General features: G+C 46.9%; 1 protein-coding gene across 1 annotated transcript in view; it reads right to left on the bottom strand.

Moving 5' to 3' along the window:
- Positions 1–6,060: 6,060 nt before the first annotated feature.
- The window catches only part of JAKMIP2 (janus kinase and microtubule interacting protein 2), a 148,896-nt gene continuing 129,932 nt past the window's right edge, over positions 6,061–25,024 (bottom strand). Inside the window, exons 19-22 of the mRNA XM_087816282.1 lie at positions 24,720–24,923; positions 19,009–19,074; positions 15,324–15,394; positions 6,061–6,620 (exon numbers count right to left, since the gene is read on the bottom strand). Coding sequence (XP_087672408.1) covers positions 15,344–15,394; positions 19,009–19,074; positions 24,720–24,923 — 321 coding nt within the window. The 3' untranslated portion in view covers positions 6,061–6,620; positions 15,324–15,343. The remainder of the gene's footprint in view (positions 6,621–15,323; positions 15,395–19,008; positions 19,075–24,719; positions 24,924–25,024) is intronic.

The following is a 25,024-nucleotide window of genomic DNA, read 5'->3' as shown; positions in this document are numbered from 1 at the left end:
TACCCGCCCGCCCGCCCGCGGCTGCCCTTGCTCACCTTGCTCCGCGTCCTGAGCCCACGGGAGGCAGCCCCGTGCGAGCTCGGTATGGGGCCCGTGGGCGTTCACTGGCCCACTGGCCCTGCGTAGGAAGGGTTCCCGCCCCCCTTCGCATGTCCAGGTGTCACCGAGGCGTTTTCCTCTGGAGCTAGAAGTCAGGGGAGTTGACATGATAGTGTATTTGAGTTTTATACCAGAATTAGAGTTCAGCAGAACGGAGCTTTTCGTTTGTAAAACTAGAACCCATAACACCAGCCCACTTCGGGGTGTAGTGATGTGCTTGGTGCCTCTCTCACAGGGACTCTGTCAGGTGTCCATCGCCATCCCATACGGGAGACGGGGCTGTCCTGAGGCCAGGGCTATGTCTTGCTCTTCTCTGTTTTAAAGATTTGACAGGGCACGAACAGGGTGCCTATAAACGGGTCACAGAACATTGTAAGGAGCTGTTGGGCGACACTTTTTGCTCCAGGTAAGAGGTGACAATAGGAAAAACACACACAAACCTTCTTTGCATGGATTTTTCAAGCCCACCCCCAAGAACTATCATTATTTTTAATAGTCTTAACGGTGACTTACAAAGTTCTACCTCATTTCGTGCCATTTCGACCCTTAGTTCGTTCTGTGTGTACACGGGTCGTTTCCCGCATGAGGCCCCTTGAGGGTAGGCCCCTGCATCCCAGGCCACGGAACGGGCGCGCACGTAACGGATGCTCAGATGCCACGTACCTGTTAACTTATTCCAGCAAGCGGCTCCGTCAGGTAGAGGGAAAATGTGAGGTGGGAAAAGGGAAAGGCTATTTAGAATGAGCATGGCAAATAGCTGCCCAGATCCTACCCAAACTGTCCTCAGAGCGGGCGTGTTAATGATCACGGTTCTCTCCTCCTGAGTGCGAGTTCTGCGTGGACTCCTCACCCCAGTGCCCCTGGCAGGTATAGTACAAAGTTCAGGGTGGACAGACGAAAAGAAACCCATTTCCTACTCTTCATGCGGAGCTTGTTCCCTTTGTTATTCTCAGAGCCCTGACTTGCCTCTCGCCCTGTTTCTCAAAAGTAGGTAAGAGTTCAGTTAAAACCAAAACAAAAACCTATGAACAATGCCAGATAAAGTTTTTAAAAATGCAGTTCGTTTTATTTTTATAGAAACTAAAACACCATAGCTCATTGATTCCTATATTAAATACATAAATTATAAAATAACCATTCATAAAACTTTACATACAATAGGTTGATTCCAATCTCTATGGTAATACATACAATACATGTACATGTTCGGTGTACTTCAGAGGATCGTTCTGGTGAAACTCAATTTATAGCTTTCTTCCATTAGTAAACAAGCATGAAGCGATATGTGGAGTCATGCTGATGCGATGGAGAGCGAACCCCGGCTGAGGCAGTTGACTGTAGGAAAGTTCTGAGAAATTGGCCCCCGGCTACATGGATACAGTAGAGATCTGGGGAGTTCTGTATCCAAATACAGCGGCTCTGTACGTGAGTCCTCACAGAATTGGATCTTGAAGGTTAAAACATGCATGAAGCTTTCTGCAAATGGGGTTTTTAGCGGATAAACGTATGAGACTTTGGGCTAATATTCATACTATAGATTGTGCTGGACTTACTGTTGCTCTTCCCAGAAAACCACCGGATCCCTACAAGGCTGGCTCATGGGCCTGCGTCACTGGAAAGCCACAGAGCGGTTCTTTGTCTCAGTCAACCACAGGGAAAAATGGTAACGAAAAGAAGGCGGGGAGGAGGGGGCGAGGCAGGCAAGGAGGGAAGGGCACGGACACCCGGTGCCAAACGAAACATGAGCCACCAGCAGCAGCAGCAAACCCTTCCTCGGGTCCCCAATCCTAGGACAGAAGCACACGTTTCGTGAGCACTCACACCACCATACTATGTACAGGATACCTATGTGCATGTATGTACATCACGTATTTATATGTGTTTGGGTCTTGATCTGCCTCATTATTATGGTTGGGGGGAGCGGATAGGCACATTTTGTGAGATGTCAATAAAATATAAGTGATTGCTGTTACTGATGGGTGTTGGGGATCTGCTTCTGGGAAACAATTTAGCAGGTTTGTGGAGTCGTGATTGTGGGCAAAGCAGGCCTCAAAGTTGCTTCTCTACACCCCTCCCACCCTGTGACAACTTCGATGTCACAAGGATGGAAATATAAGCATGGTACAGAGACCTCAATGCGAAAACAGGGACAAAAAAAGGGAACCTCGCCCAATCAGCCGCTCGTGCTTCCGAGTTAGATACGCTACGTCGAGTACAGCAAATTGCAATCCTTACTTTTGCCACATGGCCCCTTGTACTATATCTTTAGTAATTTCGGTTAAAAATTGGACTCAACAATAGATTTATTTATGACGAACTAAACTCCCAAACTAGAGGCAGCCAAGGGAATGTGAATTTTGCCCTGCCCAATGGAATCATCGGGGACCATCTCCAACCTCCGTTATGTCTGAATCCTCTGGCCGATACGCCTGAAATTCATTCTCCAGACAATAGATTACATAGAAATGACAAGGCAGTTGAACAGAATGGAAGCCTTCATCTCTCAAGACCTGGCGGCCTACCGTTTCCCTTTAGAAAGTAGAAATCCACTTAAGGAAAGGCCTGGGCCGTTCTGGAAGCATTAACTCATTACACAAACAGTCCTCTAAGATTCGCTTTGATTACTGATCTCTCAAAAGGTGTATTGAACTCATTCCATATATATATATATATATATGTATATATATTTTTCTGTGCCACTCTCTGACAGATCGAAAAAAAATGCAATGGAATATTTTAAAAATAAAATATCTATGCTCTCCACCTATTTTCATGTAACATAACACACGTGACCCAATTATTTAAACATCAACACAGAACTGATGGGTATTATCTTTACAGTGTCCATAAAAACCTAGGCAGGTTTAAAAGACTTGCTTCTCTTGAAAACAAGAATCTCATGAGTTACGTCGAAGGCATTGAACGTATATAAATTACACAGAGGTTTTACAGACAAAGTTGACAATAAGTAGGCAGAAAGGAAGTTTGCCAGAGGTTTATTTTAAATGGAAAACACAGTGAGTTGAAGCGAAGCACTGTAGCAAACATTACTTTATTTCCTCTCTTCCTGGTGGAGACCGAATGCCCCCCTCCTACCCCAGCGATGACCCAGGAGCCCCCCCTCATCTGGCCTCTGAGAAGACCAAGCAGGATGTATTCTTCCACCCCCCAAATCTCACTACTGGCAATCATTTCACTCACATGATGTAGGTTAGGAGGGATCTTATACTTATTTTCAGCAAATTCTAGTTTCCAAAAAATAAAACTTGGGTGGCATTAAAAAAAAGTTAATTTAGTAAAAGGTGCTTTCTAGAATGATAGCCAAATATAGCCTTCCGTTCCCCCCATCATCAAATTTTTCCTGTCTTGAATAACTCTACTAAATTGGGGCTTTCATTTTATCTCAAACTATTTTTTTTAAATATTGTTGGTTATCTTTATTTTCCAAGAGATGGATATTTTCAGAAAAATTATGTAAATGAACCCTGAAGAGTGCTGTTCTGAGGGCTGACCCACTGGCCGAATGCGGCAGGATGGTTAAGATGCAGAAATTAAAGATCCGAGTGAGGATCGCCTGCCCTCTGTGGGGACTGGAGCCACAGCAAACCTCTTGGTCATCAATGAGACACTCTTTTTACTGAGCATCGTATACAGGAGCCGCATTCACTTAGAAACGGTCCATTCCACGGATCCAGAACAGACATGTGCAATTTTGCTCATGTGTTTTTTTTTTTTATAACTGTTGAAATGGAAAACAGAGATGCACCTATAAAAATATTTGGCCTTACCCAATAATAATTTTGAGGATCATGAGTAAGGCTAGGTAAAAATATCACATTGCAGCCTAAAATCTAGAGAAACCTGCTCATCTCCTGGCTCTTAAGCAACATCTGCCCTAAACACGTCTAAAGCTGCGCCATGGTCACCCTCGCCGTCATTGCTCCTGTGTGATTTGTGGGTGTGTGTGAAGCGGTGATTTAGGGCAGCTAACGTCTATGGTTGGGCCACCCTACTTTTACAAACGTTTCTAACCCTTTAAACCACAGCCAGTGCTTGGATACACACATTTCTTGGCGGGGGAAGCCGGATGAAGAGCAGGAAAGCAGGGTTGCTGGAGGAGATGGGGCACGAATTCGCTCGGATGGGCCCTGGAATGGCAACGAAGAGCAACGAAAGGGAAACGCTGAGGACAGGGAAGGGTAACGTATCTTCTCCCACACGCTCCGAGGCTTGGAAGCGTCGGGTCACAGGCCGCGGTGGCACCCTGTCCCGATGCCTGCACAGCAAGCCTACTATGCATAATGGACCTGAAACTTACCCAACTGAACCAAGACCTCGGGAGCAGTTATTTCTGTATGTTCCCCAGAGAGCGCATCGCTGGGCCTTGCCCCCAAACGAAAGGGGCGGCCAGGTGATGTGATGCTCTTGGTCCACCCCAGGCCCTCATTTTAGGATCGGCTCTCCCACGGAAGCGCGGGGTTGTGCGCTAGGGCGTGGGTGCGCACGGGAGGGCCAGGAGATCCCCGCCACCGAGACACATTCTTCCGTCTTGCTCAAAAGCATGAGATGATCTGTTTGCTGCAGGTTATTACGGGCCCTGGCTCTGGATCTCTCGGGCTTTATTGCTAGAATGTCCCAGGCGTTGGACAGCAGGCTCCAGGGGGCGGCACTCAGGCTCGGCCCGACTGAAGCGCTACGTCGTTCCACAGGGGACCCCGTTTCTGCCAAGGGTGCGAGAGAGCCTGATAGTCAAGCAGTCAGAATAATTACAAAGCACTGTGTGCTCCTGTAAGCACCTCTTGTTCCAGAATTGCAAACAAGAAACTTTATGAAAAAGCATTTTTAACCTCATTTTGCAGATGAGGAAACTGAGGCACAGAGAGGTTAAGTGACTGGGCCAGAGACACCTGTGTCGGCAGGCGATATAAAAACAAAAAGCGGGCCCCAGCGTTCGAGCTTTTCCTGTGCGGTCCCCAGGGGCCGCGCCGGCTCAGGAAACGCCAGCGCTGCACCCAGGAGCGGGACACGCCCTGCGCGGGAAGACGCGGGTGGCACTTCACAGGCTTCTGGCGCCCCGCGCGGGACTTCTAGCCCTGTAAGTGCCACCTTGACGATTTGAAAAACTGAGGCTGCTTCGTTATCTACAGTAAATGAGGTGTAAAATCAGCTCTTCGGGAACATTTATTCGCTCTCAAACCTGAACCCCAGACTAGGTATTCCGGAACTCAGGAAGAGTACCAGTCCTTTTATTGTCGCCGGTAGAAAACGACCTTTGTCGGTAACATAAATGTTGCTTCTATATAAAAAGGTAGAGCTATCCTGTCGCTGTCAGCTCTCTGGGGAAAAAAAGACACACACCATGATATCCGTTTAAGTGACAAGAGACCCAAGTCCTCGAGGCGTATCAGGACGTATACAAAAATAGTCATAATTTAGTTTAATATTCACATCCCTGTGGCAAACTCAACAGTTGGCAGAAGTTTTCTTATCGCCTCTATGGTGGTTTTTTTTTTTTTTTTTACTTAAAACATATGACATTTATTTGCAGGCCATTTTAAGCAGCCGTTTGAAAACCAGTATTTTGGAAACCGAGAGACTCAGAGATGCTCTCTGGCCCGCGCTCCCTGGAGATGTTGGGCTTAGAAACAGAACGAAGTCGGGGGGCCTCATCTAGAGCATTGGCTTCGTCATTTTCAGGACGAATGAGCTCAGTCCCTTGTTCGTGCAGCAAGACAGACGCGACAGGAGGCCAAGGAAGCATCAGAGCGGCTTCTGTCTCTGGTGGCATTTTCGCCCGGTCGGGTCGCCGTGCCCCACGGCGGGCTCATCTGTCACCCACGGGCTGCACTCCCCCCGCTCCACCTTCTGCAGAAACACCGACCGAGGGCGCTGTTCTTCCCACTGGCACGGCAGACGTCTCTGTTCCTGAGTTTTAAACAATAATAAAGACAGAAAAGCAAATCCCTGTAGTAAGAAACCAGACTTTTCAAAGGAAACATTTTATTGTAAATAGCTCCTCATAGGTATTCCTCGTGCTTCATTCCCACCCGCCCTGGTTTATTTTGCTTTTTTTTTTTTTAAAATGATGTTTATTTCAGGACTAGAGTTTCCATGGGGTGTGGTGTTAGATTAAAATGACTGCCCCTGCACAGCAGGGGGAGAATGTTTTTTTGTAACTTTGGTTCCATGCCCAAGACACATCTTTGCATGATCTGCCGAAGCTGCTTCCACTGCTGATTTTTTTTCTTCCTTTACACAATATATGTTTATAGTTATTTTCTTCTGGCTTGACATATACACGTTTCAGTAAATGCAGCATATATTGTAGATTTCCACCAGGGTCACGTAGGAACTGTCAAGTAAGAAACCTTGAATAATGGCTTTGAAAGACACAGTTGTAGTCCTGGCTACAGGGAAGTCCTCAGCTGTTGCTCTCCCCTCGCGGCTGTAAACATTCCTGCCATCTCTGAAGGTTTAGAAGCATTTGTCTTTCCGGGGTCTCATCCGTGTTTTCGGTTACTCTGTAAAACAGAGGGAATATTCCTTAATCACCATTCCTGTCGATAGCTGAAACAGAAGAAAATCTCAAAATGCTTTTTTTTAAAGGAAAATAAAAAAAGTATTCTTTACCATCTCTGAGTTGTATGATCTTGTGCAAGGTCCATAAAGAAAGTATCTAAGCTTAATTACATTAATTTTTTAATTTTATTTGTCTACTGATTTCAGAGAGAGGAGGAGAGGGAGGGAGAGAAACATCAGTGATGAGAGTCATTGATCGGCTGCCTCCTGCATGCCCCCCGACTGGGGATCGAGCCTGCAACCCGGGCATGTGCCCTGACCGGGAATTGAACCGGGATCTCCTGGGTCGATGCTCAACCACCGAGCCACACTGGCCGGGCTATTTACATTAATTTTCAATGAGGAAGTAGGAGTATGTGTTTCAAGGGTTGTTGCAACATCTAAAGCAATGAACAGTTCTTGCCTCAGGGTAAGTGGCCTGAAACATTTGATATTATTGTTACCTTTTCCTCTGGGGCCTTCCTGAGGCCCAAAGCAGCCCAATTCATCATGCCCCCAAATATTAATTTAAGATATTATTTTAAAAGCGGGTCTGTCCATGCCTTTCAGAGACTTAGTTTGATGCCACACTTCCTCCCCAACAACTGTATGCAATGGCAGGTGGCCTCCACCCTAAGTCCTGACCCGAGGATTCCCTATGAAGTCTGTCCCACAGGCTTCTCGGTTGACCCGAGAGATGCCCCTGAAAAGGTTCCTCCCCGGGCTATGCCAGTCAGGACTCCTGGCCTGTTCCTCTTTAAAGCCACGTGTCTGTGTTTCACTTGGGTAGGCGCTTAGGACATAGTGTTTTCCTCCAAGAAAAGTTGGCAATGGCCAGAGGCTGTACTGCTATGTGCCGCATTAGGTCATGGCCTTCGGAGTCTGAATGACACGGATGGAGAAAATGAGATCCCCATGTTCTCACTGTATGTCTATCCAAGGACAAGCTATTGAACTTCCCTGAGCCTCAATTTCCCCATCTATGTAACGAAGATACTAACTGTGCAGCAGGATTTTACTGGTGCCCAGGAATGGTGACCAAGACCCGAAGCGGTGGAACGGGAGGCACTCAGACAGAGGCAAACTAAAGACTCAAACAAATTCTCAAGTCAGAGATATTTAGAATTCGTGTTTTCAGAGCCGCTTTGTCTGTTCCAAAAGACTAGATTAGACTGGGATGGAAGAGCGATAGAGCCCAGAGGAGATCCTGCAGTGAGAAGGGCCGGGGCTGAGAGGGGAGCACACGGTGGGCGGGAGGGGGCACCAGAGGGCAGAGTTAGAGGCGGGCAGTGCCCGTGCAAAGGAGCCTCACAGGCTACTGTTCAAGCACAGGGCAGTGCTTGAGAAATCCGCGCAGAGAAACGGAGGCGGATGGTGGGTAGCTTCCTCCCCAGCAAGGAGTTGTGGCTGGTACCACCAATGGTGGCATCAGAGTGGCAGTGGAAGAGCTTGGCCCACAATCGGGAGGGAATGAATGCCCTGCACAGCTTCTGAGGGACTCATGCATATGTCCCCCAGAAGGTCGGTCTTCCATCATCTCTCTTCCAAAAGACATTGAGCCCTGGCCGGTTTGGCTCAGTGGTTAGGGCGCCGGCCTGCAGGCTGGAGAGTCCAGGGTTTGACTCCAGCCAAGGGCATGTACCCCGGTTGCAGGCGTGGCCCTGGTCAGGGCGTGTGCGGGAGGCAACCAATTGATGTGTCTCTCTCACATTGATGTTTCTCTGTCTCCCTCTCTCTCTCTCCCTTCCACTCTCTGAAAAGCAATAAAAAAAAAAAAAATCCTCAGGTGAAGATTAAAAACAATAAATAAGTAAAACAGAAAGACATTGAGACCTGGTCGGTAATATCCAGAGGACCAGCACTGGCCACCAGGGAGAGAGCCATGACCCTGCCACTGGAGTGGAGAGGCGTGTCCCCCTGTCCCTCCCGCTCGGCCCTGCCTCCAGGGGAGCCCAGCCTGGGGGAAGGAAGGGAAAGAGACCTCTCAGAGCCAGGCCGTGAGCCTCCACCACTGGGCACAGGGAAGAAATGAGATTAAACAGAGCCTGAGAGGGAAGTTTTAAACTGAGCTAGACTTCTAAGAACTGAAAGTGACTAAACATTTTGGAAACCAACCTAAGACTTAACTAAAGGATGGGAGAGGACAAGACGGACCCTGAGCTTAAGCTATGTTTTGAGACAAATAGATTATGTTCATATTTACACCCCACTGGGACCAGATCCCTAAACAACAGGTGACGACTATAATATCCCCATATTCCCTGGTAAATAAGAGAGCTGATCTGAATGTGCATAAAAGACCCTTTAAGGTATGTGTATGTGTGTGTTTGTATATTTAAAATAAATAGGTAAATATAAAAGTCTTTTATTTGCAAACATTCCACTTACATATTCTCAGAGAGAAATCCTAAATTTCAAAGCACACATGTGTAATTTCTGTTTTTCATGTCTGTTGGGAACGTCCATTTGAGTAAAACCATGTTGGTTTTTTAAAAAAAATGGGCTTGCCCTGGCTGGGTGGCCCAGTTGGTTGGAGTGTACACCAAAAGGCTGAGGGTTCGATCCCTGGTCAGGATGCAGAGGGGAGGCAACTGATTGATGTTTCTCTCTCTCGTTGATGTTTCTCTCTCCCTTCTTCTCTCTAAAATCAATAAACATATCTTCAGGTGGGGATTAAAAAATAATAATAATGCCGGGATGGGCATGGCTCAGCGGTTGAGGGTCGACCTAGGATCCAGGAGATCGGGCACATGCCCGGGTTGTGGGCTCGATCAATGACTCTCTCATCATTGATGTTTCTGTCTCTCTCTCTCCCTCTCCTGTCTTCTTTCTGAAATCAATAAAGATATATTTAAAATAATAATAATAATAAACAAAAGGATTTAAAGGCAGTCTCCCAAAATGTTAAATTTCTACAAATTGAGCATCTGTAAAATTGAGCATGATTTCGACAGCAAGCCAGACTTACTCAAACTGACATTTGGAATAACTGAAGTGTTACCCTGCAGGTCACCACTGATGACCAGCAACACTCAATGAGCTAAAGGTCCGTACGCTATAACTAAAGCAGTATAGGATATAAATTCATCTTTGAGTTAGAGGGCCTTTCTGGATATCACAGAACCTCAGGGCAGCCATCCTTTCTGAGCCTAAGTCAACCAGACAGTCACTGCTGACCTGGGACTCGGGTATCCAAGGACCTACCTCTCTGCCTGGTCCACAGAAGACACTTCGCAGATATTCATGGAGATCAACTAAAAGGCTATTTATGTCCACTATTCTCTAGAGTTTTCTAACTGCTAGAAGTTTCTTTCAGTCCTTTATGGACACATATTTAGAGGGATATTAATTAACAAGTGTAGCTAACTCCTACTGTCTAGTTACCACAAATAACTAAAAACCATGACCATGGTTTCCATGCCTCAGCGAAGGTCATCTCCAGTTCCACGGTCGGGACCCCCGGGGCCATTCCTGGCACCTTTCATTTAGTCAGCCTCCATACACAACTTATCATATAGTAAAGTGCTCCTTAAATGGGAGCTGTGATTATTACCTATGTTTTACAGAAGAGGAAACTGACCTCGAGGATTGTTCGGTAATTGGTTTCTGAGAATCCTACTGAGGAAGGCAGATAATACTGAATAAAATTTAATTGGAGCTGGAGGATCAGGGGAGGCTTCCCCGAATCCCTGATTTTACCCTGAGATGGGAAGGACACATGGATATTAACCAGTGGATGGCGGTGTGGGAAACGTGGTCAGGGAGACGGACACATCTTGGAATGCGTGATGCAAGATACAACGCTGGGTACGATGTGCTAGGAACTTGACCTTCAATGAGCCTTTCCAGACGTCAGGTAACATACTGGTTGCTTTGCATATATAATATCACTTAATCCTCAGAAGAGGAATACATGTCATTATCTGCCAATTTTTTATGTTAGGAAATTAATATTTGGAGAAGTATAATAGAGTCTATTTTGCAGGGTTGTTGTATGTATTAAATAAAATAGTGGATATAAAATGTACTTTTCCAAATGCAAAACAGGATGCTCTCTTCCTGTTAGTGATATCATCAGTATCCTTATAAAAAAGCATTTATTGCCGGGCCGGGAATAGCTTAGCGGTTGAGCATCATCCTAGGACTCAGGAGATCACGGTTTGATTCCCAGTCAGGGCACATGCCCTGGTTGCAGGCTCAATCCCCAGTCAGGGTGTGCAGGAGGTAGCTGATCAATGACTCTCTCATCATTGATGTTTCTATCTCTCTCCCTCTCCCTTCCTCTCTCTGAAATCAATATATATTTAAAAATAAAAAAATAAAAAAGCATTTATTAGTTGACAGCTATGTGCTAGGCACTGTCTAGATAGCTGGGATACAAGCATGAAGAAAACATGTATGGTCCCTGCCTTCATGAATGCATATAAAATTTAGCCAGAAGTGAAATCAAGGAGGACTTCCCTATAGGGAAGCATAGGTGAATAGATCTGAAGGATGAGTAGGTATTTACTAAATAAAGCAGGAGGGAACATGTTCTGTGCACAGGACAGCATGGCAAGGCCTTGTGCTGGCAGGCGGGGCATCGTGGCTCATCAGGGGACATCATGGAGTGACAGGAAGCCTGAGTGATTGTCTGCAGTTAGACCAGGCAGGGCTTTGTCAGTCGCGGGAAGGAACTGGGATATGACCTAACGGTGCTGCTCTCCTAGGAAGAAGGCATGGTCAGATTTGTGTTTCCTAAAACTCACCTGGCTGCTGTGTGGAGAATGAGTTCTAAGACGGGGGTCTGGAGAAGCACTGCACCCAGTTAATAGGGCTCCCCACTGTGGAATTGGGGGAGAATGTGTTTGTGTTTCTTTCCTTTGTTCACTCCGTCTTCAACTTATTCCCCAAATGACATATAAAGAGCAAGTCGGACAGTCATCTTGGTATCCCATTCCTGGGCTACCCAGGGCTCTGCTCTGATGTGTCGCAAACCTTTCCCATTCATCACCCAGCTCTCTCTTCATGTATCCGTCTGCCTTCAGTCCTGGCAATTTAAAATGCATTCAGTGTCAAGTACAAGTAAGGCGCTGCTGGCGACACTGACGATGCAAAGGTGGATACAGCTAAGCCCTGCTCTGTGCTTTAGTAACAGCCCAATGTATGCGACAGGGAAATAATTGCAGTGACTGGATACAGGCTAATGGGTACATTTACAGAGAGAAAGGACTGGGCAGCTGGTAAACCAAATGACTCATCTTATAGACTTCTTTTACCAATGTAAAAATAAGGAGCAGAACTGTCCTATTCTAAACACAAATATAGCAGAGACTGGTCATGTTGCCACGTGTTTTCCACAGGCTGCCCACAGGCTTCGGTGGGAGCAGGGACTGATAAACCCTAAATGCAACAATAAATAAACACTTGCATATTTTAATGGAGAATCTGTAACTAATTGAATGTGGCTGTTTTTATGATATAGTACTTACTTTTTGTTAAGTTTGTTGTTTTTTTCATACTAATACGGTGTCAGGTGCCTTTTAACATGTTCTATGCTGCTAGGCAAGCAGTGAAAATATTGAGCTATCAAGATCAAAACTCCACAGTTGACACTAGAGAAGAATCATTAAAAATGAACCAGACTACAGCACAGCGAATATAGTGAATAATTTTGTATTAACTATGTATGGTGCCAGGTGGGTACTGGAAATATGGGGAGGGGGGCGGGAGAGGGACACTTTGTAGCGTATGATTGTCTAACCACTAGGCTGTATACCTGAAACTAATACAGAATAGTACTGAATGTAAATTGTCATTGAAAGAAATTTTTAAAAAAATTAGACTAGAATATGTGGGTGAAGAATCCTGGTCCCCTCTTCCCTGCCTGGTCTCCGACTTCGTCATGCGCAAGCCGCTGCTGTATTTCTCTACTAATCACTCCTCTTCTATCATAGGATGAGTCAGTGTAGCCAGAATATAGCATAGCCTGGTGCTGGCTACTTCTGTACTCTTCTCGTTTTTTCTTTCCTTTGTATAACTAATGTGAGAGAATTAGTGGTACACTATTTATTTGGAATAAACATGCAGAATGCATGGGAAGATGCTAGCTCCTGAAACTACTGTGGTTCCCTTGCTTAAGGTAAAAAAATCCCAATGTAATCCCTGGAATGAATGATTTAGCCGGGAACCACTGAGAGCAGTAAGGGTGCCTTCTGGGAGGCCTTCGGCGGCTTTTACATCATCGCTGACAAAAATGACTTAGGTAATTGCTAAAAGAAACGAAGCACGAGTCCCTCCATTTTAAGGAGGGTTTCTTTATACATAATTTAAATTAGTCTTGGGTTTAAGAGCAGAATATAAATTATTAATTTAGTAGGAGAATATTTTTATGATTATTTGCAGTATGCTTTTACTACCTGCCAACAAGCCAAGCATTTTTCTTCCTCACGTCCCCTCAACCCCTCTCGCCCGCTTTGGAGATAAAAGTAGCATGAATCAGTTTCCAGTAATGTCTTATTCCCTTGTATCATTAAATCCAGATTATGCCCTGAAAAGACGAGATGCAAAGGCAACTACTTGTTTTGGTTTAAGTGGTAAGCCGCTTGGCAATACCAGAGGTTATAATTTCAAATTTAGACATTTGCAAACTCAGTAAATGTGTTTGTTTTTTTTAAAAATAATAGCTAAAAGTTGCTGACTACTGAATTCTTTTAACATAACATCATTCTGTAGGTAATATATTTTATGGAACAGAAAACCTAATCTCAGGTAGATTAAACCCTACCATGACATAGATAGTAAATGGCAGGATTCAAACTTAGTAGTCTGTTTAACTCTAAGGCTGTACACTCTCAGCTACTCAGCCAGTTTCCTGTGCATATTTCGTACCACCCAGATGCACTGTCACATTAATTTGTTCTATTATTATTAATAATGCTTTTTATTCAACGGACACGAAGTGTCCATTACGTGCTGGTCTGGAGGAAAAGCGATGGGAATCTTGTACCTCCCTCAAGGAATTACAAAAAAATGGGAAAAGGTAGAGAGAGGCGGGAGCTGTAATTTCGAAACCCAGCGAGTAAGGATACTGCACATGCTGGGGAGGGTGCCTCTGGCTGCTGATATGTATGAACATCAGCGGTGCTCGGAATGCGAGAGAAACGCCCCTTCACTTGTGAGGCAGTGGGGTGGCCGCAAGTGGACCCTGGAGCAACCCCTGCTTTATAGGGAGTTTTGTGAGGATTCACGTATCCAGCTTCACACAACACCTGCCGCATAAGTGTTGGCCGCGACTGAGGTCAGTGTTCAAACCTGCGCCTCTCCCAGCGAGTGAGTATTTATTTACGAAGCCGGGCTTTTCCTTCCTAAAGCCCCACACGGTGCTCGTGTCTCATGAGCTGTATTTGCCCTGTTTATTTATTGTTCTTTGTGGGGAGAGTTGTTTGTTTTCGGACGCTCTGGCCGTTTTGGTGCCTTTCTTAGAGAATCCCACCCATTTCACTTAAGCTATTTTCATTCAACTGGAGAGGCGCAGTCGTCGTCATGATGTGCTGCAAGCCTAATGCCCTGCGGGTCAGACAGAGGGTATTTATAGTCAGTCTGAAAAAAAGAGATTTTGGAAGGAATAAAGCCAGAGAGTGGGTTCTGTGATGACACGGCCCCCTGCACATATCTGCGGAGCCCCTCCCTGTACAGGCCGAAGCCCTTCTGCGTGTGCTCCGCCCGCAGGCGGCAGGGCCGATGCCCACGGGAGAGAAAGTGTGTCTCTCCCACCTTCCAACTGGCTGTAGAAAATGTTAAATACGATGAGGTCCAGGAACGGCCCCTGATGAGTTAACTGAATGGGACAAGCACAGTTGGCACAGACGGTGATAAATGGATTTAGAAGAGCAGCCAGCCCTGTCTCCTGTTTAAGTGACGGCACTGTGTTGAGATTTGTTGTTTCCGTACCTGGGTGGACATCAGAATCACCTGATGTGCTTGTTACAGGTATAGACGAATCCTTGCCCCCTAACGCTCCCACCATCTATCTCACCTTCACGTCTAGTAATCTGCTTCGCTGAGTCACAGGAAGGCCACGGAATCTTTATTTTGAATGGCACTGGGAATCCTCGTCTAGGGTTATTTATACGTGTCTTTGTGAGACACGGACTTAATTTAGTAATAATAAGACTTTTTTTCTCTCTTCTAAATTGACGTTAAAATAATAATCTTATTTGAAAACCCAAGATCCAGTTTCACTTCCCTGAGTTCTGATGAAGAGAGATGGAGACAAAAGGTTAAAAAAAAATAAAATCAATCATTCTTAGCTTGTTAGGATTCACAGAAATCAGCATGTTGGATCTGGAAAAGGCACTGACAATACATTTCTTCCTTTTGCAGAAAGAGAAGCAGCTGGCTCTGTAGAGTGATTATGATGAGAACACTGAAACCCGGAGACACTGTGACTTCCCAAAGCAAAACTGTTCATTAGGGGAAAAAAATTCTCAATTCTCACTATACGTCATAGTTGTTTTATTTCTCCAAAAAACACTCGCATGGGTTGGACCCGTTTCTTATCTTATGGCATTGAAGCCGATCAAACCAAGTGTGTGTGTTTTTTTAAAAAAAAAACAAAACCACGGGCACAGTGACTACATGCATGTACCGACCAACCACGTTTTGAGAATTAAACGGAATCTTACCTTGAAGAGGCACCTTGACATCAAGGCCACAGAATAAAGGCGAGAGAGAAGAACAAGAACAGAAACAGAAACTGCAGAGGAAAGAGAAGAAGATTATGCACCTCGGGATTCCTGCAGCGCCGCGCGGCTCGTGCACAACCCCGGCTTTGCCCGCGGCTCGTGAGAAACCTTGGCGTTGCCCACGGCTTGTGCAAAACCTTGGCGTTGCCCGCGGCTCGGCTGATCGCTTCTCACATAACACCACGTCCCTTCCGTTTCCCAAAACGTACCTTTTATTTGCCTGCTGGCAAAGCAACGCAATGAACAACTGACCAGTGTTCCACTAACAGGGACCCACACCTTTTAGAGTTCTGAGGGGCCTTACGGATCATCAGCCCCGCCCCTCATTTTCTAAGTAAGACAGAAAAAGCACAGGCAGGGAATCAATAGACTAACGTCTCATAATTTCACGGCGTAGGGAAGTTTAGCGCTTAGGCCTCCGGAGTCCTACTCTGTTCTACGTGGTCTCCATTCTTAATATATGGGAGGTCATTTCGAAAACACAAAACCGGATCTAGGGCACACACTTAAATCGCTCAACGCTGTCCTTGTCCGGTTGATGTGTTAGGTTTTAGGATAAAGACACAGCAGGAAGACTAGTAACATATGATAGGGTAAACGTATGATAAACGATCCGCAGCGGGATACCCCAGAGAGGGAGCGGGACACTATCAGCGACTGCAGCAGGGCACCGGGTGCACCCTGGGACCGTCCTGTGCGGGGGAGTCTGCGTGGCCGGCCTGCTGTGAAATCTGCCTACACACCCAGCGGCGGGCACCTGGGCAATGCACACGCGACGCTGTTCCAGCCCGGAGAGCCTCTGGGACAGACCTCGCGTCCTTAGACTTCCAAGCGTTAAACGAAGCCTGGTTTGTTTCTGTTCACCACGCATCTCCCCTAGAGAAGCAGATGCCTGACCGACCACCAGGTCTTGCGCAGCCCTGGTGCCTGACCAACTCTGTGCCAGTTCTGAAAGGTCACAGGTCAGGCCGGTGTTTTCAAATACCGGCTTCTCGGGCGATCTGCTCTTACAGAGGCAGGAGGTCGTTGCCTCGCCCTCACTTTTCGGGAGCACCCTGCTGCACACGGCGTCTGGCAAGGCATGGGTGGCACCCTCAGGCTGGGCGCGCCGTTGGCATGTTTCCTGTAGCGCCCCTGCTGAGGAGGCTCTCGCTTCGCTATGGCAAAACCGTAGGAGCACGTCGTAAATGTGGAGCCAAGAGCCGCGTATCGGCCACCACTCTATCAGCCTAAGATGCAGCAACTGTCCTTCTACTTCATTCCTTAAAGGTGGACAGGGGTATGGCGGCCCCTGCGGGAGGTGGAGACGGAGCGGGAGAGCGAGGGGAGGCTCCCATGTACCCAGGAGGTCCCCTGTGGGCACCACCTCCCTGGGCGTGAGCCAGGAGACGCCCGGCCCTGGGTCTGGCCCGAGATCCTCCGTCGGCGCAGTGCGGCGGGCAGGCCTCTGCGCCCGCGGCCGTGGGCTGGTTACACAGTCTGGGGAAGCTGTTCACTCTCCGAGCTATTGCTTTGTGATCCGTATAAAAGGGGATCGTGAGGTTCACTGTGTCTGGATCACAGGACGGTTCTGAGAATCAAGAGAGATGACGGGAGCGGAAGTGCTCGGGAAATGGTGAAACGCTGCACATTTTGGGCAACTCTGCCGTTGGTTGTTATCGCCCGATTCATGGTAACTGTGTGCATGGGACAAGGCACCAAGCAGGAGTATTTCATGTACCCTGTGCGGACGTGCAGGTCCCAGGGGAAAGCATGGAGACCATCTCTGACAGCGACCTTCGGCCTTTTGACTAGGCGCGCAGACCAGGAGAGCTGAGGCCAAGTAAACAGGATAGAAGTCGCTCATCGCTCATCCAAGCTCTAATCAGAAACCAACCGGGTCGTTTTAAAGTGGCTAATTTACTACTATATGTGGGAGATGTTGCTTTGAAGGAATCTATATTTTCTGTTAAGTATAATATTTCATTCTCATAAATGTTTAGGAAGGTCAGGCCTGTGAAATGAAAAGTTACGTGGGATTCGGAACTAAGCATAATCTTTCTCTCCCTCCTTCCAGCATTTCCATGGGATTTAGTTTAGTAAGACAATGGCCAGGGTGGTGACATTAGTAGATATATATATGTATAAAAAAAAAAAAATCCTGTGTTTGTTTTCCTTGGTTGAACTGAACTAACGTTTCTCAGGCAGAACTGTCTTAACTGTGGCTTTGTCCTTGAGCCACCCCAGGACGGTGTGAGGATTCGCAGAGAGAGTGATTAGAGCCAAAACCTCGCCATTCAAAAAGGAGGAAACTGGTTGACAACCAGGGAATCCTGTAGGGAAATCCCTGCCTCCTGCAGGCCTTCCTGCCGGACACTTGGGAAATTAGACCAAGTCCTTGGTTTAACTTTGTCTCATTCAATTCTGCAGGACCTGATAGCACACTTCTGAAATGAGGAAAGTTCACATTTAAAATCCGTAAAGTTACTTTACGTTTGGAAATTTAAAAAAAATTATACTTTTAAATTTGACTTACATTTTCTTAGTGTTTTCTAATGTTCACATAAGGGATGTCATTAGCTTGTCATGGAGGAGAGGTGAAGGCAAGCGTTATGACTCCTATTTTATAAACATGGCTTAGACACTGGCAGTGAAATCACTTACCAAGGTCAAATAAGCACCCGAGGCCCGGCCTACATAACAATCCCCGCGCCGATGGCCGGCTAACGGCCCCACCGGCTCCATCCGATCTCACATATGTGGACAACTACCAAAGCCATTTGGCATGAACCAGATTCTAACCATTGCTCAGAAATGACAGATCATCTGCTATTTTCTTTTTGGGTGACTATGGAAAACACAGCAAAACAACCATATTACTTTGCAACACAGGGATCAGGCAGCTACTTCCAGTCAATCCGACTTGGGCCCCCAGGAGGCCCTCTTGCCATCTTTGCTGTGTTCCCAGCAGGGCACTCCCGGCACCATGGGCAGGATAATTTCCGTTGTGCCAGAATGTTTCCCTCGCTGCCGCTTGCTTAGCACCACACACATCTCCCAGCACACACACATCTGCAAACGCTGCTTTAAGAAGGACGATGCTCTACCCCCGAAGAAGTGCCGGCTCATCTGGAAGAAGCAGTGACCCCTTCAGATCACTGGCAGGAACGGCAGGAGGACATGAGGCAAAGGCGTAATTATCACACGTCAGCCAATCCAAATTTCTGAATTCCTTTCTCAAGTGTGAAACCGCAGAATCAGGAACATAGGGCTTTTTATGAATAATAATGTGTGTGTGTGGTTTTTTTTAAGGTGCTAAAAATATTAAAAAAAGAAAGAGTAACAAAACTCAAAACAAACTTCTGAAAAGGAAATAAAGGTGATGAAGGGGAAACTGAGGAAAGAAAACACTTACAGAAAAGAATGGGAATCAACACAAAAGGCGAAAATGCCCAGGCTAGGTTACTGAAGGCGGAACCTGCGCTGCAATCCTGGTGCCTGACCGGAGGTGGTGTCTGGGCCTACTACACCTGCCTACGTAAAGTACACAGTAACTGGGGGGACAGAAACGGTCACATGGTGAGAAACTGGCATTAATTTCTGATTACAAAATAAAATTAAAACAGATGTTGAACTTAACACATACCTTTTCTTCTAAGTCCTTTATCTGTCTTTTCTGGATGTCTGTTTTATCTTCTAAGTCGCGAATTCTCTGTAGAATGAAGAAAAAGGGAAAGCATTAGTGGGCCTTAGGTTGAACGAAAGGATTGTTCATCGACCTAAAACGGTCAACTTCCTATAGAAAACATTACCATTAGTATTAGTAGCTGGAAACATCACATATACGTTTTTCTGTATGTATTGTTGCATTTTTCAAGTTACCTGACTTCTGGTGGAAAACTCATTGTCATTGATTATATTTAAAAATATTTGCTATCGCTCCCTACTGGGCCTATCCCTGCTCACCCCTTCCCCGTGAGAGAGACACAGTCCCCACCCCGCTGTCCTCGGGATTGGCCACGGGACCGGCTTTGGTGGTGGGATGTGCCTGCGGGAATGTGCATCCTAGCGGACACAGCAGTGTGATCAGAGCTAGTGAGCAAGAAACATGCTTCGTCATCAACCACCTGGATTAAGATACTTGGTGGTTTGTTAGGACAGTAAAAAATGGCTAAAGCTAGAACGTAAATATAAACAAGCCCGTTGCAATTTGCTAACCTTCCTTTTTGACCATATTTTAGCTCTGTTGCCGGGGGGAATTTCCTCACAAAACACGACTGGCCAGTCCTCACACTACACAGTAGGGATTACACTTCCATGAAACTTTCAGGGAGGGAACGGATACATCGGGGAAAACACAAACAAGGAACACAGCACAAATATTCGGGAAGACAAAAACGTTCCGGGACTGTTTTTGAACTTGTCTGTCAAGTATACAATAAAATCCCAGTAATTTAAACAGCGCAGATTGGAAATCAACATTAGATAGGGAATTATTTGCAAGTGACAACTCTCCTGGTTTCTACCTGACCATCCAAAGGCCTCTCATGTGCAGGGCACGTGGTCCCACAGTGCAGGCTCGCTATTTCATGCCTCTGTGGGATGTAACGAGCGAACGGAGAACTGGAGTCTGAGAGGAAAACCCTGGGCGCCAAATGGGGGGATAACAGGAAAGAGGGGTTTTCATAATGCAAGGCGGAGAAGAACAAGGGGAGCTAGGACAAAGAACGCTTGAACCTGGAAATCGTATTTCCCTTTCTCTAAAATAGAGGTTTTCACCTGGGGATGATTTTGCCCCCGGCAGACTCTTGGCAATGTCTGTACATTCTAAAAGTTAGCTAATTTAAACTGTAGAATTTTGTTCTTTTAGTATATCTAGTTGTCTAGATTTTTTTTTTTTTTTTTTAAATCACCTGTGATCACGGGTCACAGTGGGAGGTGTTGGTGTCTGCAACAAGCGTCCCATGGGCAGAGGCCAGCGGTGCTGCTAAATACCCTACGACAGTAGGCCAGCCCCCACCATAAAGAATCCCTGGTCCAACATGTTGGTGGTGCCGAGCCTGAGCAGTCCTGCTTTAAAGGAAAGGGGCTGTGGCTGTGTAGGAGAGGGCGGTGTGTCTGCCAGACAGCTTGTCAAGGCCGACGCTGAAATGACACGGCAATGAGCGCCGGAGAAGGGAGCGGGACTGGAATGCCCACAGTGGGTGTCTGTGGGTGTGATGCGCGTTATTTCTATAGTGTTGCGCTTGCTCCAAAACTACACAGCAAAAGGACAGAGCTGCTGGACATTTCCACTCTGAGGGTGCAGATAATTCCTTGGTGTAGCCCCTGGACACGGAGCCAAGTTTATATCCATATAATCGGGGACATGCGGGGTCACTGCAGCATCTGGTCTGTGCCTGCTGGGCAGCTTCTTACTGCTCAGGTCTGTGCTGGAGGCAACGGAGAATTCAGATGAGCCACCAGTTAGTTCCCGGCCTCCCCAAACCACCACGTCCAGACGGGGAGACGACATCGGAAACACAGGGAAAACCAAGTTAAGCAGGAGAGGCAGCCAGCGGTGAGGCCACGCACCGCGCCAGCACCCACGCCCAGCACCGCGTGCCGGGTTCGGCACGGACAGGCCGCCGGACGCATGTGTTACACGAGTCCGTTCGCCACGCGGGTGCCGCACGCTTCGTGCTGCGGGCACTGCCTTCTTCCTGCCCGCTTGGCATCCAACCCCGCGGGGAATGCTGCAGGGTTGGAAACGGATCCCTTTCCTGCCTACGTCCTTTTAGTCTGCTCTGCTCCCGGGTCACCATGTCACTGCTGTCCCTCATCAGGGCTGGTGTGACAGCTGACTGCCGGCCCCTCCTGCGTCCAGTCCTGCCCAGTCCGATCCATCCACGGCGGCCACTGCCAACTGTTATAATGTGAAACTCTCACGCTGTTCCCCGAGTTTTAAGGGGAAGACGGGAGAGCTAACGGGGTTGTACTCGGAGTAAAACCCAAACTCCTTCCAGGCCCTTCATGATCCAGCCCTGCCTCACCTCGCCAACCTCACCTCACACCAGCCTCCCCTTGGCTCTGTGTGCTCCGGCCACGCTGGCCTCCTCGCTGTCCCCTGAATATTCAAACGCCCCCACAACAGACGCACAGCCCCCGCTGTCCCTATCTTCTGGGCCGCCTGGCCAAGTATCTGGTCCCTTCGGTTCTAGATGTCTTCAGAGAGGCCTTGTCCGACCAGCCCGTCTAAAGTGGCCAATCCTACTCCCAAACTCTCTCTCTCACACACACATGCTGTGTAATTCTCTTCATATTGCCACTCCCTGAAACTGCCTCGGCCGTCGCTCATTTGTGTTATTGTTTTGTCCCTCTGCACGGGAGGAAAGGGGAGAGCGACCTTTATGTCTTTGTCGGCCGACACATTCCCAGCACCCGGCACAAGCAGGCCCTCGATAAATGGTTTTGAGTGAGTGTATAACAAAGTATGAAAAGCTGATTTTTTTTCAGTAGTATGTGGCCCATTATTTTCATGAGAGAGCGCAACCTGAAGGAGGTGGATCTTAAAAGTAGGACTAGAAAAGTTAGAGCATTTGGGTATGTGAAGGGCATTTCAGGGTGAGCACTCATGGAAATGGAAGGCTTGGAGGTGGGAAGACGTGGCCCCGGTGGCCCCAGGAAGAGTTCTGCCTGGGTAAGAGAAAGGTATGCTCTGGAGATTCTTTCAAATCAGGTTTTTTGGGGGAGAGGTAGCGAGCTAGTGAAGGACCTGGAGAGACCCGCATAGGACTAGGCTCCAGTGGACATTGGGATCAGGGAGGCTTTTGAGGAAGAACATACCACGGAGAAAGGCGAGAAGAACCCTGGCCAGTGTGCGGCCCCGCTGATGAGCATTGTTCAGCGGACCAAAAAGGTCACCAGTTCGATTTCTAGTCAGGGCACATGCCCGGGTTGCAGGTTTAATGCCCGGTTGGGGTGCATGTGGGAAGCAACCAATCCATGCTTTTCACATCAATGTTTCTCTCTCTCTCTCTCTCTAATCAATAAAGACATATTTTTTTAAAAATGTGAGAAGAATCTGCAATGATATCCATGATGAATGGAGAGAGGCGAGCGAGAAGTCTTCCTGACAACTGGGTCTCCATGGCACACTGCATAGGATGTTGCTACGCCACTTAAGACAAGATATCAAAATTATTTTTCTTTGTGTTAATCTCCTCTGTCTTCATCTATATAGATCGTGAGCTCTGTAAAGGCAGGGTCCGCGGTGAATTCTCTGTGTCTAGCACGGTATATAACATCTAGGAAATGCCATCGATGATGGCGTTAGGTTATCTCCGAGGACATGTGGCAGCACCTGGAAGCTGTAATAAAAGGTCTTGCATACGCCTGGGATAAGGCGTGTGGACAAAATGGGCCAGCTTCAAAAATATTTCAGGGGAAACGCCAGTTGGACGTAGGGCCACATTAACTATTGGAGACAAAGGACCAAGACGCCTGGGTGCTTTGGGTCATAGTGATGCTACTGCTCAACACGGGCCGATGAGGACAAAAGGGAGAAGTCGGGATTAGAATGAAAAGGTATATTTCACATGACTTCACTGGGAAGCAGTCAAATGGAAATGTCCAACGAATGGCCCGTGATATACTCTAGAATTTAGACTGGATTTTATACTTACACATAACAAATGCTAGCCATTGCCTTCTGCAATAATTCTCTCAAATCAAAGCTACTGACTGAGAGAGTAAAGAATTACTGGAAAAGAAATATCCTAACGAACACTTGTTTTGGAAATAAAAAGTGTCGGTGGAACTCTCTGAGGCTTAGAAATGTAATGTACCTCTCGGCTCAGGCTGGATAATTTAACACAAAACACATTAACCATCGCTTTTGTGAGTGAAGTACCTGAGCTGATTAAAAAGAGACTTAAAAAGAGATGACAAAGTTTTAATCACAAATAAACTTAGATAACAATTTGTCCATTTTAAAAACAAACACTTCTGTGGTTCCATGACACAACTCCTGACTTGTTGAAATGAATTAAAGGCTTCAGGGCATAAGAAATTCATGCAGAAGGTGCTTCCATTCTCCGGTAAAAGGAAAGGATGCCTGCGGTAACGTAACGATGCCACAGAGTCTATCATTAAAGGCTTTACAAACTCTCTCCTGGGTCAAAACCCAAACCTTTCGGACGGACTCTGAAGGGGCATTGAAACAAACACGCATGTGTTTGTCATCCCCTGGGCAGGTGGCTTCAGAGCTCCCTGTTAACCTGGGGGGTCTGTCGGCCTCTAGAGATCCACAAAGCTCCTGGCTGCACCTGAAGTGTGCTAAGTGTCAAGCTGCCCACACTCTGTTCTCGTTGGTGTTATCGAATAACCCCCGTTCCTTTTCCGCTTGCTTTGATCTCAGACGACCACACGGTTCTTACTTCTTGCTTAGCCCATCTGGATTTTGTACCAGTAGCTTGTTACAGCTCCTGAGTACCAAATACTATGGCCTGCCACTTCCAATTCTGGAATTTTTATGGACCCTGCTTTTAACCTATTCCTTACCTGCCAAGCAATGACACGAACTAAAAGTTGGATGAAGAATTTGGCTATAAATGAATATCGGGTATCTAGTTTGAATCATATAAATCATACAGGGTTCAAGCTGCATAAGTCAGCATCGTGCAGAAGTGGTTATGTGCCCGGGCCTTGGAGTCAGGTGGACCTGGGTGGTAATCCTGGTTCTGCTGCTGACCCTGCGTCATCTTGGGCAAGTCGTTGAAGCACTCTTGTTTCAGAGCCATTATCTCCTAAATTGGGATATTAAGGATACTTTCCTTAGTGGGCTCTTGTGACGATTAAATGAAATGATGTAAGCAGAGCCCTTAGTTTATTTGCTGACCTATAGCAAATGCCAGGGAGTGAGTGGCAGCTTCCAAGCTTTGTTGCTGTTGCTGTTTGTTCTGGGAATGAAGAGAAAGGCCCTTGTGTTCTTTTACAATTCAGATTGTTTGGCCAGGCTAGGGCTGGGAGGGCCCGGGTGACAGGAGGAAAGCATCATTCCTGTCCTAGAGAAAGTCCTGCCTTTTTGCATCACAGAGATGATCAGGCTCCAGGAGATTCAAAGGGTATTTTATGACAAAGCAGTTGCAAAAAATAGTAGCAATCTGCAATGCTTCTCAAACGCCAATTTTCTTAAGATGGGTTCATTGCAAAACAGTCCTCTCTCATCTGCACGTAGGTAGAAAACAATAGTCATTTATTTCACTCTGAAAATAGCCTCTGGCTCCAGGGCTTCTCCTTACCCGCACTCAGCAGTGTAATCAGTACTAAGTCCCGTCTGGCAGTCCCAGCCCTACGCAGAAGCCGCTCAGTGCTCACCTGATGCGCCTGCTGCAGGAGCTCCATCCTTTCCTGAAGGATCTGACAGTCGTACTCTCTGCTCTTCCTCAGCATCTGCCGCCGCAACTTTTCCACAGCAGTCCTCAGCTCCTCTTGCTGTTTCTCACTTAATAATTCACCAAACTTGATAACAGTTTCTTGCTGCAGAGCATTGTACAAAGTAGCTTCTAGCTCCTGGATTCTCTGGCAAATAAAATTAGAGAAGTCTAACTCTGGGTCTTAGCATTTCTGGGCGGCATGTGAGTGTATACATGGGTGTGTGTAAGGGAAGGGATGTATTATGT

Source organism: Miniopterus natalensis, chromosome 4, assembly GCF_054644295.1.
Source record: "Miniopterus natalensis isolate mMinNat1 chromosome 4, mMinNat1.hap1, whole genome shotgun sequence".
In the NCBI taxonomy this organism is placed as follows: Eukaryota; Metazoa; Chordata; class Mammalia; order Chiroptera; family Miniopteridae; genus Miniopterus; species Miniopterus natalensis.
The sequence above is the reverse complement of the archived record's forward strand: the minus strand, read 5'-3'. Positions and strand labels throughout refer to the sequence as shown.